Source organism: Sarcophilus harrisii, chromosome 3 (assembly GCF_902635505.1).
Source record: "Sarcophilus harrisii chromosome 3, mSarHar1.11, whole genome shotgun sequence".
NCBI lineage: Eukaryota > Metazoa > Chordata > Mammalia > Dasyuromorphia > Dasyuridae > Sarcophilus > Sarcophilus harrisii.
In genome coordinates, this window is record NC_045428.1 from 389722139 (window position 1) to 389736026 (window position 13888).

The following is a 13888-nucleotide window of genomic DNA, read 5'->3' on the forward strand; positions in this document are numbered from 1 at the left end:
TCAGAAATGCAGGATTGCTATAGGAGATATTGCAATAGTCTCTGGCATCATAGAAGAAAAGGGTTATATGATCCTTATATGATTTCTTAAAGGAAAATGAAGATGAAAAGTCTAATGGGTTTTACACAGATTTTCCAGATTGCAAGAGTACTATGCTCATAACCCTCATGATGTGGAAAAAATAATTGCATGCTTAAAAAAAAACTTTTTTCTGATCTGTTTTCTTTTGCAATATAGTGAACATAGAAATATGTTTTGCATGACTTTCCAAATAGGATCAATATCAAATTGTTTTCTCACAGAGGGGAAGAAAAGAGAAGCAGAGAGAATTTGGAACTTAAAAATTTTAAAATGAATGTTAAATTGACAAACAGGATAAATCAAGAGATTTAATCCCCATAAATCCTCAGCATTTTTATACATCACCAACAAAATCCAACAACAAAAGATACAAAGAGAAATTCCATTCAAAATAACTGTCAACAGCATAAAACATTTGGGAATCTATCTACCAAAGGAAAGTCAGGAATTATATGAGCAAAATTACAAAAAAACTTTCCACACAAATAAAGTCAGACTTAAATAATTGGAAAAATATTAAGTGCTCTTGGATAGGTCTAGCGAATATAATTAAGATGACAATACTCCCTAAACTAATCTATTTATTTAGTGTTATACCAAGCAGCCTTCCAAGAAAATATTTTAATGATCTAGAAAAAATAACAAAATTCATATGGAATAATAAAAGGTCGAAAATCTCAAGGGAATTAATGAAAAAACAATCAAATGAAGGTGGCCTAGCTGTACCTGATCTAAAACTATATTATAAAGCAGCAGTCATCAAAACCATTTGGTATTGGCTAAGAAATAGATTAGTTGATCAGTGGAACGGGTTAGGTTCATAAGACAGAATAGTCAGCTGTAGCAATCTAGTGTTTGAGAAACCCAAAGATCCTAACTTTTGGGATAAGAATTCATTATTTGACAAAAACTGCTAGAATAACTGGAAATTAGTATGGTAGAAATTAGGCATGGACCCACACTTAACATTGTATACCAAGATAAGATCAAAATGGGTCCATGATTTAGGCATAAAGAATGAGATTATAAATAAATTAGAGGAACATAAGATAAGTTTATCTCTCAGACTTGTGGAGGAGGAAGAAATTTGTGACCAAAGATGAACTAGAGACCATTATTGATCACAAAATAGAAATTTTTGATTACATCAAATTAAAAAGCCTTTGTACAAACAAAACTAATGCAAACAAGATTAGAAGGGAAGCAACAAACTGGGAAAATATCTTCAGTTAAAGGTTCTGATAAAGGCTTCAGTTTCAAAATATATAGAGAATTGACTCTAATTTATAAGAAATCAAGCCATTCTCCAATTGATAAATGGTCAAAGGATATGAACAAACAATTTTCAGATGATGAAATTGAAACTATTACCACTCATGTGAAAGTGTTCCAAATCACTATTAATCAGAGAAATGCAAATTAAGACAACTCTCAGATAACCATTACACACCTGTCAGATTGGCTAAGATGACAGGAAAAAATAATGATGAATGTTGGAGGGGATGCAGGAAAACTGGGACATTGATGCATTGTTGGTGGAGGTGTGAACAAATCCAACCATTCTGGAGAGCAATCTGGAATTATGCCCAAAAAGTTATTAAACTGTGCATACCCTTTGATCCAGCAGTGCTACTACTGGGCTTTTACCCCAAAGAGATCTTAATGAAGGGAAAGGGACCTGTATGTGCCAAAATGTTTGTGGCAGCCCTGTTTGTAGTGGCTAGAAACTGGAAAATGAATGGATGCCCATCAATTGGAGAATGGTTGGGTAAATTGTGGTATATGAATGTTATGGAATATTATTGTTCTGTAAGAAATGACCAGCAGGATGAATACAGAGAGGCTTGGAGAGACTTACATGAACGATGCTAAGTGAAATGAACAGAACCAGGAGATCATTATATACTTCAACAACGATACTGTATGAAGATGTATTCTGATGGAAGTGATTTCTTTGACAAAGAGGCCTAACTCAGTTTCAATTGATCAATGATGGACAGAAGCAGCTACACCCAAAGAAAGAACACAGGGAAATGAATGTAAACTGTTTGCATTTTTGTTTTTCTTCCTGGGTTATTTTTACCTTCTGAATCCAATTCACCCTGTGCAACAAGAGAACTGTTCAGTTCTGCACACATATATTGTATCTAGGATATACTGCGACATATTTAACATATCATAGGACTGCTTGCCATCTATGGGAGGGGGTGGAGGGAGGGAGGGGAAAAATCGGAACAGAAGTGAGTGCAAGGGATAATGTTGTAAAAAATTACCCTGACATGGGTTCTGTCAATAAAAAGTTATTATAATAAAAAAATCAAGAGATTTAAGAGTACCTAAGGCCTTGATCAGTTTAAATCTCTTCTCCCAGATGAGCCACAATGCCTGGTGCTAAAAAGGGGATGTTTTTTATTCACTATGTCATTTTAGTGATACTTGAAAGAATGTTGAAAAATGGGAAAATGTCAGGATTGGAAAAAAGAGAAAATATCATACTGATTTTTTTTTATTTTAAGAAGTGTATGAATTATAGGCTTGACTTGGATTGCTAACAAGATTTTAGAATTTTTACATGTGATTGGGAATTATTAAATGATATAAATGAAAATATATGGCGGAAAATAAATGATTTGAGCAACCATACATCAAATATGTACATATATACATACATATGTGTGTCAAGTGAAAAATAGCTTATAATATATGTAGGAGAAAAAGAGAAAGAGAAAGAGAGAGAGAGAGAGAGAGATTCTTCTGATGAAGTTATTCCTTCCACATTGTGACTTTTCCTCTCACAGTTTTGATATATCATGGGTCAGCATAAGAAATTAAATGGGAATTTTTGGGGGGAGTTTTGCAGAATCTGAAGATGACATATGAAGGCCAGCAGACAACATAGGAAAGTTTATCAACAAGGATTAATTAAAGATTTCTTATGTCCAAGACACTGTGCTATGTACTGGGAATACAAGTTTCCAGAATAGAGAGAATAGTTTTTAATTGAAAGTTTTCTTTTCTAGGTAATTCCAAATGTGACTTCTTGAGTAAAGAAGAATTTATTGAACTCAAAGATTTATTCTCTGTGAAACTGAAATGGCGTCGATCTGCCAAACAACAGAAAGGTGGTACTTTGTTAGGTATCACACTTTTTGTCTGTATGAAAAAGGAACAAAATAAATTAAAGGATTATATCCTAAATCTTAATAATTTAAGTGAAGACCACTGTGCCTTGTGGGTTAAAGATTTGAAGAAAATATTAACTGGTAAGTACTTTATTATAGAAATATATTATTACAGTATCAGTCAAGCAAAATATTACCTGAGTGAGTATTGTTATCTGTTCAATTCATGATTAGATACTCCAATATAAAACAGTCCATAGAAAGGGCTCTGGAACGGAACACTAAGTTCAAAACAAGAATGTGATTCTTTTTTAAAAAAAAAAGTTATTTCAAGTGGATTCAAGAAGTTAGAGGGCTATTGCTTGGATAGGTAGAAAATTATAAATTAAAATAGAGAAAAGATAGAGTTATATAATTCTTTTCTTTTTTCTTTTTTTCCTGTTTTCTCTGCCAAAAAAAGATGTTCAGAAAGTGTTAGAATGAAATATGGGTAATGGAGTTGACAAACAAGATAAATCAAGACATTTAAGAGTACCTAAGGTCTTGATCTATTTAAATCTCATTTCCCAGTTGAGCTACATTTTATAGTGCTGAAAAAAAGGGATGTTTATTCATTATATCATTTTAGTTATACTTGAAAGATTGTTGAAAAATGAGAAAATTGCAGGATTGGAAAAAAGAGAAAATAATCTGATATTTTTATTTTAAAAAGTGTCTAAATTATAAACTTGACTTGTATTGCTGATAAGATTCTAAAATGACTCATTAAAGAGGTAGTATACATAACCAGGAGATCATTATACACTTCAACAACAATACTATATGATGATCAATTCTGATGGATGTGGCTCTCTTCAACAATGAGATAATTCAAACCAGCTCCAGTTGTTCAGTAATGAAGAGAATCAGCTACACTCAGAGAGAAAACTATGGGAAAAGAGTGTGGACCACAATATAGCATTTCTACTCTTCTGTTATTGTTTGCTTGCATTTTTGTTTTCCTTCTTAGGTTTTCTTAATTTTCTTTCTAGGTCAGATTTTTCTTGTGCAGCAAGATAACTGTATAAATATGTATACATGTATTGTGTTTAACATATACTTTAACATATTTAAGATGTATTGAACTACCTGCCATCTAGGGGAGCAGGTGGGGAGAAGGAGGGGAAAAGTTGAAACACAAGGTTTTGCAAGGGTCAATGTTGAAAAATTACCCATGCATATGTTTTTGTAAATAAAAAGCTATAATAAAAAAAAGAAAATATGAGGGTTTAAGACCAAAAAAAAAGGTAATATACATCTAGAAAAAAGTGTATTAATCACTTAATTGTTCTCAAGGAACAGCTCATGCCAGATTAATTTTTTCATCCTTTTGTCAAGGCTACTAAACTGTTAGATTGGAGGAAGGCTTTAGAAAGAAATCACTTAAATTTTAACAAATCATTTTATTAGTATCTCATAAACTTCTTTTGAAAAAGATGAAAAGATAAGAATAAGATGAGATCAATTTAGAAGAAGTTGAATGGCCCAGACTATTTGTTACTATATCAATGTCATTTTTTAGGAGATCTCCCAAGGAATGCCCCAGGGATCTGTGGTTATTCCTATGCCATTTCACATTTTTATTGGTGATGGATTAAAAACAGAGAGCTGGTATGCTCATTAAATCTAAAGATGATCTTAATATGGGGGTGAATAGCTAATAATTGGATGACAGACCTGATAGGCTACATTGGTCTAAATTTAATTAGATATTATTGAGCCCCAGAGCAAGTGTAAAGTTTTACATTTGATTTTAAAAAGATAAACTTCCTGCATGAAAGTTAAGGAAAGGATGGCTAGAGAGTTGTTTAAAAGATCTAAAACTTTTAGTCGATTGCAAGCCCAGTATGAATCATTAGTGCATTATGGGAACTAAAAAGGCAAATATTATATTGTACTCTACTAAGAGAAATATAAGTTTGTAGGATAAATGAGAACCTATTGTCTTTGACCTTGGTCAAGTCCCAGTACTCATATTGTGTTTTTCTCTAAGGAGTCTGTGTGTGTGTGTGTGTGTGTGTGTGTGTGTGTATGTGTGTGTGACAACAATTTTATGTATTTTTAAAGCTTTTTACTTTCAAAACATATGCATATATATGTTAAACATATGCAGTTCCATACATAGTTCTATAATTATCATGCTACTCAAGAAAAAATCAGATCAAAAAGGGAAAAAATGAAAAAGAAAACAAATGCAATCAAACTACAACAAAAAGTGAAAATACTATGTTGTGATCCACAATCAGTTCCCACAGTTCTCTTGCTGAGTGCAGATGACTACTTCCAACACAAGACCACTGGAGTTGGAAATTATGGGGGTGCAAGTAGATAACAACTAAATGAATATAGTATATGAATATAATACAAATATTAAAGAATTAAAATGACAAATGATAAAATTCAGAAAAACTAAAATTTTTGTGAATTGATGCAGAATTAAATGAGTAGAATCAAGAAAACAGTTTGTAAATATCTCATAAAAAGACAACTTTTAAAGATTTAAGAACTCTAATTATTTTGACCAACTATGTCTCCAGAGCAACAAAGTGGAAATATTGCACCTATTGTCTGATTAAAGAAATGAAGAACTTGAGATATACATTGAGCTGGTATTTTTAGAACAAAGCTAATGCATGGTTTGTTTTACTTGGCTACATTTATGTTATAAGATTGTTGTTGTTGATGATGATGGTATAGAGAGTAGGATTAATGATGTTTCCTCCCTTCCTGAAAAAAAGGAGGGGCATTCTATTTTTTTCAGTATACAGAAGACAAAGAGTTTGAGGAGACACAGAAAAGAAACTTTTAAGAGTAACATTGAATTTTTTTAAATGAAAGCTTTGCATAAAAGAGATTTATAAGTTCATAAACCTTCTATGTATATGGAAATGCTAATGTCTGCTGATATTTATAGTGCTGAGTAATAAAAATATTTTAAAAGAGCAATGAAGACAGTATACTGTGACTGTCCATTGCACAAATCCTTATTCCTTGGGAAATGAATATTAATATAGAAAATAATAATTTCATTGAAACATACTGTAAAAAATTTCATGAAATTTCCAAATCAAAAATTACATTAATAGGTTTAAGTTTTTAAACAATAGAAATTACTAACATAGAATGTGAATACTCTAAAAAGATACGTAATTAACTGAAAACTAAACTGAGCCTTTTTTTTTATCTTTGGATTTGGGGATTGATTTTTATAGAACCTCAAATTTCCCTTGCTTTAATTTAAGTTTATTTCCTTGCCTGTTGCAGACATGGAGAAAAATTGATGTTCACCCTTCTCATAAAAATCTCTTCATATGCTCTAATGACAATAATCAAACAACTCTGTACCTTTTTATCTTCTGGGTTATATAACCATAGTTATTCTAACTTCAATTCGTAGCATGTCTTCCAACCATTAATAATCTTTGCAATTCCTTTATGAATTCTTTGTAGTTTCATCTTAATTGTATGATGGCAAGTTCTGGTTTAAATTATATAAAAGGATCTAATGAGTAGTGTATAACAAAAGTATTTTTCTCTAGCCCTTTAACTATTATGACCTTCTATTGCTGGAACATGGGGCAAAAAAAAATTGCAGAGTAAGTTGGTAAAACTTTTAAATTTGTTTTAAGCACTGAATTTGAATCTCAGGTAGCTGCTGTCAATTGAACTAGTTCCTAATTAGTATAGTACAGGTGTGACAATTAGACTTATTTTTGTTGTTGTTAAATCACTTCAGTTATATTTGGCTCTTCAGTCTTTAGAGTTTTCTTGGCAAAGATTCTGGAATGGTTTGCTCTTTCCTTTTCCAGCTCATTTTATAAATGAAGAATTGAGGCATACAGGATTAAGTGACTCCCCCTTATAATTAGTAAGCTTCAAAAGTCAGATTCAAACTCAGGTCTTTCTGACTCCAGGCCTGGCACTCTACCTAGTAGGCCATCTAGCTCAAGACTTATTTTAGGTATGAGCAAAAGGAATGATACAACTCTATTTAATCATGTCATATTTTTATTTTCATGTATTTCAAAAGACAACAGACTTTTTTTCAAAATATATTTATTAAATGCCATTGTCTACTACATACCAAGTATTAAGGATATTGAGATAAATCCATATATTCCCATATATTGCTTACATTCCATTTTGAGGAAATTATATAAAAACAGGTAAGCACATGAAATTAAATTAGGTAATTTCTGGAGGGAAGGGAAGGCATTAGCAACTGGGCATGTGATGAGATCCAGACGAGTCCACATGTAGAAGTGATGCTTGAGCTGACCATTGAAGAAAAGAAAGATTCCATGTGCCAGAGGGGGAATGTAGAGTGCATACGTAGTAGATAGCTTATCTATGCAAAGTAAAGGAGACAGGATATATTGTCAGGAAAGGAGTACACAGAATACATAAAGAAGAAAAATGTACTTTTTCTACCTTTATATGTCTATAACCCACATCTCTATCTCTGGTTCATAAGAAATGGATTACCACAGAACTTCCCAAATCCATCTCTACCTCCAAGTCAGTGAAGAAGATAAAAAAATCCAAAGAGATAAAAGTTAAAGTAAATTTAAAAACCTTCCTGTAGAAGAATAACAAAGTCTAAGAGGTAAGACTTACCCTGAAGGATGGAAAGTGAAAGCCTCAGGCACACTAAAAGCTTTATGAAATAAAGAAGCCTTAGCGAAAGATTCTCAGGAGGTTAAAAAGTGAAAGTGTAATGTAAAGCTGAGGGGAAAAAAACAAAATAACATACCTTGATGTGAAGAAAAGCAGCATCAGCCCAGATGACTAGTTGCTTTGGATCTTAGATGATTGTGGAAGAAAAGGATTTTAATAAAGTAAATAAAAAGTCACTCTATAGCCCTCCTTCTCAAAAGCCATCAGCCAGGTCTGCTTCAGTACAGGGGAACAACCAAAGAAATAAGAGGGGGTTAATATAAAAGTTTTCTTCCCCTCTATCACCTTTTGCCAAGGAAAGAACTTCAACTAAGTTTGCGTACAAAAGGAGGAGTAATTCTTGGCATCCCTGATGAAGGAAAAGGCACAGATCCATAGAAGAGACTAATTAAGCCCGATTCCCAAGAAAGCTTTCAGGCAAAGAAAAGATTCTCATCTTGATGTGAGGATCTCAAATTTAAGTGCCTTAGCCAGAAAAATGAATAAACAAACAGAAAAGGACTTTTTGGGTGTCTAGTATGACTAAACACACAAACTCAGAACAGAACAACTCAAAAATACATATAATTGAGATTTGGAGGGGGGAAAACACAAAATTTCCTCAAAAGAACAAATATAAATAATTCAAGTTTATGAAAACATATAACAAAGAAATGAAAGCAATGGAGTAAAATTAAAAAAAAAAAGAATCAAAACTTGGGCAGAGCCAAGATGATGAAGTAGCAGGAAGGAAGATAATAAGCTCACTCCCCAAACTCCTTCAAATAGATCTAGAAAATATGAGACTCAATTCTGAGAGTGAAATCCAGGAAAAAAGTCACAGTGACTCATTTGTCCATCCCTGACTGGAATAAAGAATCAGATTCTGTGGACATTAGGAATTTGTTCTGATCAGGAATATACCATATCCTGTGTAGAACTTAATTTTTATCTAAATTGGTCAAAACAATGCCAGAACACACACACACACACACACACACACACACACACACACACACACACACACAGAGAGAGAGAGACAGAGAGAGAGAGAGACAAAGAGAGAGAGAAAGAGACAGAGAGAGACAGAGACAGAGACAGAAACAGAGAGAGACTGACTTTATTGTTATATATTGAATTCATCAAGGGTATAGATAAGGACAAGAAGAGGTAAGGATGATACATAAGAAAGATGGTAAGTTCAGGAAGGGATTAATCATAATCAAAACAAACCCTAAGTTGAAGAGGAGATTGAAATGAAAAGTATGAGAACTTGTAATAAGGAGCAATTAAGAAGTGCCACAAAGAAAAAAAAATATGAGAATAAAAAAATTAATAATTATAGCTATGAATGTGAATAGAATAAATTTATTTAAAATGTATTAAAAGCAAAGTTCAAATAATATTTTATTTAGAAAAACACATTTAAAACACAAAGATTCATTCGATTAAAATAAATGATTGGAGAAAAATTTATTATATCTTACCTGAACAAATGAAAAAAACAGATATAAAAATGATTTCATATAAGGCAATACTAAAAAAAATTAAAAGAGATAAACATGAAGAATGTTTTGCTAAAAGGCAACAAACAGAATTAATTTCAATATTTACTATATATGCATTCAATGGCCTAACATGTAAGTACTTGAAAGAAAAACTCAATGAATTTAAGGGAGGACTAGATAGTAAAATTTTTATAGCAGTATCTCCAATATACTCCTTTCACATAATTATAAGCAAAATTAAGAAGAAAAAAATCTGAATAGATTTTAGAAAAATTAGATATGATAGAACTTTGGCATTTATGGAATGGAAAGAAAAAGGAGTCTCCATACTTCTCACTCATGTGACACTTTTGCAAAAATTGATGATATCCTAGAATATAAAAACTTCATAAACAATTACAGAAAAGCAGAAATATTATAAAACAGGTTCCATAATATGGCAAAAATAAGTATATACTTATTGAATAAAAATAATAAAAATCAACTGGAAACTGAATAGAAACCCTAAAGAACTGATGGGTCAAAGAACAAATCATAGAAATATAGATACTATTTATTACAGATATTGACAGAAATGAGACAACATACTAGAACTTTTGGATTGTAATCAAAATGATTCTTGTAGATACAGTTATATCTCTTAACAATTTCATTAATACAAAAGAGAAGGAATAGATCCATGAACTGATAATGCAATTTAACAAACTCCTAAACCCCAACAAATTAAAAGACAACAAAGTGGAAATCCTGAAAATCATGGAAGATATTAACAAAATGGAAAAAAAAAGAATAAATTAAGGTAATAGCTGGGTTGTTTATTTGGGGGGGATTGGGAAACAATAAAATATATGAACCACTAACTAATTTGATTTAAAGGTAGGAAAAATATCAAATTACCAGTATTAAAAATGAGAGTGAATCCACAAACAAAATAAATAATATTAGAAACTTTTATCTAACTATATGTGCATAAAATCAAGTTAAATGGCATAAATTAATATTTATAAAAATTTAAAATATTCAATCATCAGAACAAGAAACAGAAAACTTAATTCAATCTCAGAGGAAGATTTTTAGTAAGTATAATTTAACTTCCAAAGAAAATTCCATGAGCAGATGGATTCACAAATTAATTAAATATTCAAAGAATAATTAATTCTAATCTTAGATAAACTATTTGCAAAAACAATAGAAGAAAGTACCCTACTAGGTCTCTTCTATGATACAGATAATAGTGTTAATACACATCTGGGATGTAGAACTAGACCAATTATAGACCAGTTATCTCCCCAAACTAGAAAACATTGGAATAAATGGACTTATCTTTAAAATTATAAATAATACATATTTAAATCCATGACCTAGTATTTATATAATGGAGCCAGGTTTTACTATTCTTTCAAAAAAATCATGGGTGAAAGAAAATTATTAAATGTCACTAATTGGCAATTCACTACTTTCTAAAATTTTAACTGTTAATTGCCCATTTTCTTTTTCCCTTTTGCCCCCCTCCTTTATACATCAATATGACAAACATTGCAATATCTGTTATACATGTAATGCCATGCAAAATATATTTCCATATTATTCATTTTGCCAAAAAAACAAGAGAGAGAAAAAAGTGGGGAAAATATACTATAAACTGAGAATTAATTCTCTCTGGAGATAGATATTTTTCATCATGAGTCCTTTAGAATTACAGAACAGCTAAGTTTTTCACAGTTAATTATCATTACAACATTGATGCTACCATATAAAATATGCTCCTGAGATCTTTATGTATTTGAGAAATTTTATTTTATCAGAGAAACTTCATTTTCCTACTTTCCTTCTAATTTTGTCTGAATTGTCTTTGTGCAAAACCCTTTTACATTTCCTGTAATAAAATTATTCATTTTACCTTTTGTGATCTTCTCTATCTCTTTAGGCTAAACTCTTACCTTATCAAAAAATCTGGCTGGTATTTTTTGACATGTTCCCCTAATTTTCTTATGATGTCACCTTTTATGCCTAAATCATGTATTAAGTTTGAGTTTATCCTTGTAAAAAGTGTGAAATGTTGATCTCTGCCTAGTCTTGCTATAAGAGAGTGGTCTTTTCCTGCTAGACTATTTTTCAGTTTTTCCAGCAGTTTGTGGAATAGTGAGTTATTGCCCCAATAGCTTGAATCTTTAGGTTTAATTTTGATATACACTTCCATGGCCCTTTATTGAATGAAATTTTTATAGCATTATGGTCCAAAAAGGATGTTTTTGAGATATGTATGTATGTATATATGTATATTGCATTTTTAAGGTTTTTATGACCTACTCCATGGTAAATTTTTGTGAAAATGTCATATACAGGTGAAAAAGGTATACTTTTTTATTCCCATTCAGCTTTTTTCTAGAGGTATATTCTACCTAAAATTCTATTAATTTGCTTAACTCCCTTGTTATTTGTTTTATGGTTAGATTTTCCAGTTCTAAGAAGAGAACTATAGCTTAGCACTCAGATAAATAAGGAAAAATATAGTGGTAAGGGATATAATAGCATCAGATAATTGGGGAAAATAATTTTCATTAGAAAAATACTTATCAGATAAATAGAAAACAATCTCTTGTAAAAATTTTGAACTTCAGAAATAAAACACTTTCATAACAAGGTAGAATAGAGGGAAAATAGAATTACAGATCTATTATGTACAATTTGCTTTTCATTTTTTAAAATTTCATGATAAAACAAGCAATAGGACAACAAACAAACAGAAAACAAAAATGGGCGGTTTTGATTACATAAAGTTAATAAAATTAAAAAATTAAATTGAATAAAGCTACGGTTAAAAGGAAAACAACTAAGAAAAAAATTTTGTAGAACATTTTTCTTATAAAGGTCTCCAGGTTACTTATGGAATGGATTCAAATTTATAATAGAAAGAGCCATTTCTTAGTTGATAGATGGTCTAATGATAACAATACACAGTGTTCAAGAGAAGAAATAATTTATATACCATATAGGAACAGTATTATAAATGTCAACTAATTTGAGAAGACAAAGGAACAGCATTTCTGCCTCAAAAGTATCATATTGGCAAAGATGACAAAAAAGTAAAATGACAGATATTGTAAGAGCCAAAGGAAAAAGACACATTGACATATTTCATGGGGAATCTGTGGGTGGATATAATCATTATGGAAAGTAATTTGGAATATCTACAAAGCCTTATTAAGAACTAATCATGTTTATGGAGAAGGAAGGAATATATGGTAAAAAAAAAAACTAGATAACATTATAAAATGCAAAATGGATTATTTTGATTTTATTAAATTAAAATTTTTTTGTGTGTAAACAAAACCAATGCAGTCAAGATTAGAAGGGAAGCAGAAAACTGGGAAAAGTTTTTACATTCAACTATTCTGATAAAAGCCTTATTTCTAAAATATATGTGGAACTGACTCAAATTTATAAGAATAAAATCTATTCACCAGTTAATAAATAGTCAGAGGATATGAACAGACAATTTTCAGATGAAGAAATTAAAGCCATTTCTAGTCATATTAAAATATTCTAAATCACTATTAATTGGAGAAATGAAAATTAAGACAATTTTAAGATACTACTTCACACCTTTCAGATTGGCTAAGATGACAGGAAAAAAAATAATAAATATTGGTGGTTATGTGGGAAAACTGGGCCGCTAGTATATTGTTGGTGGAGTTGTGGACTGATCCAGTCATTCTGGGGAACAGTTTAGAACTATGCCCAAAGGGCAATCAAAATGTGCATACCCTTTGATCCAGCAGTCTCACTACTGGGTTTGTATTCCAAAGGTAACACAAAAGGGAAAAGGACCCACATGTGCAAAAAATGTTTGTTAGCAGCCCTTTTTTTGTGGTGGCAAGCAACTGGAAATTGAGTGGATGCCCATTAGTTGGGGGATGGCTGAATAAGTTATGGTATATGAATGTAATGAAATATTACTGTTCTATAAGAAACAATCAGCAAGCTGATTTCAGAAAGCCTAGAAAAACCTGGCTGAACTGATCCTGAGTGAAATGAATAGAATCAAAAGAACACTGTATATAGCAATAACAAGATGATGGTCAACTATGATAGACTTGGCTCTTTTCAACAATAAGGAGATTCAGGCTAATTCCAATAGACATGTGATGGAGAGAGTCATCTGCAGCCAGAGAGAGGACTATGGGGACTGAATGTGGATTTATAACACAGTATTTTCACCTTTTTGTTGTTGGTTGTTTGCTTGTTTTTTTCTTTCTCATTTCCTCCTTCTTTTTGATCTTGTGCACCATGATAAATGTGGAAATATGTTTAGGATAATTGTGCATGTTTAACCTAAATTAGATTACTTACAGTCTAGGGGAGGGAAGGAGAAAAATTTGGCACACAGGGTTTTGCAAGGCTGAATGTTGAAAACTATCTTGGCATGTATTTTGAAAATAAAAGCTGTTATATAAAAAACCCTAATAAGGTCTTTTTTTA

General features: G+C 31.3%; 1 protein-coding gene across 4 annotated transcripts in view; it reads left to right on the plus strand.

The window, feature by feature from the left end:
• CERKL (ceramide kinase like) overlaps positions 1–13888 on the plus strand; it is a 243043-nt gene that overhangs the window by 70468 nt on the left and 158687 nt on the right. For all 4 annotated transcript variants that reach the window (XR_004233073.1, XM_003764024.3, XM_031960373.1 and 1 more), the window contains exon 2: positions 3102–3344. Coding sequence is in view for 3 of the 4 variants with exons in the window: in XM_003764024.3 (XP_003764072.2) it covers positions 3102–3344 (243 nt within the window). In the remaining variant the exon portion in view is untranslated. The remainder of the gene's footprint in view (positions 1–3101; positions 3345–13888) is intronic.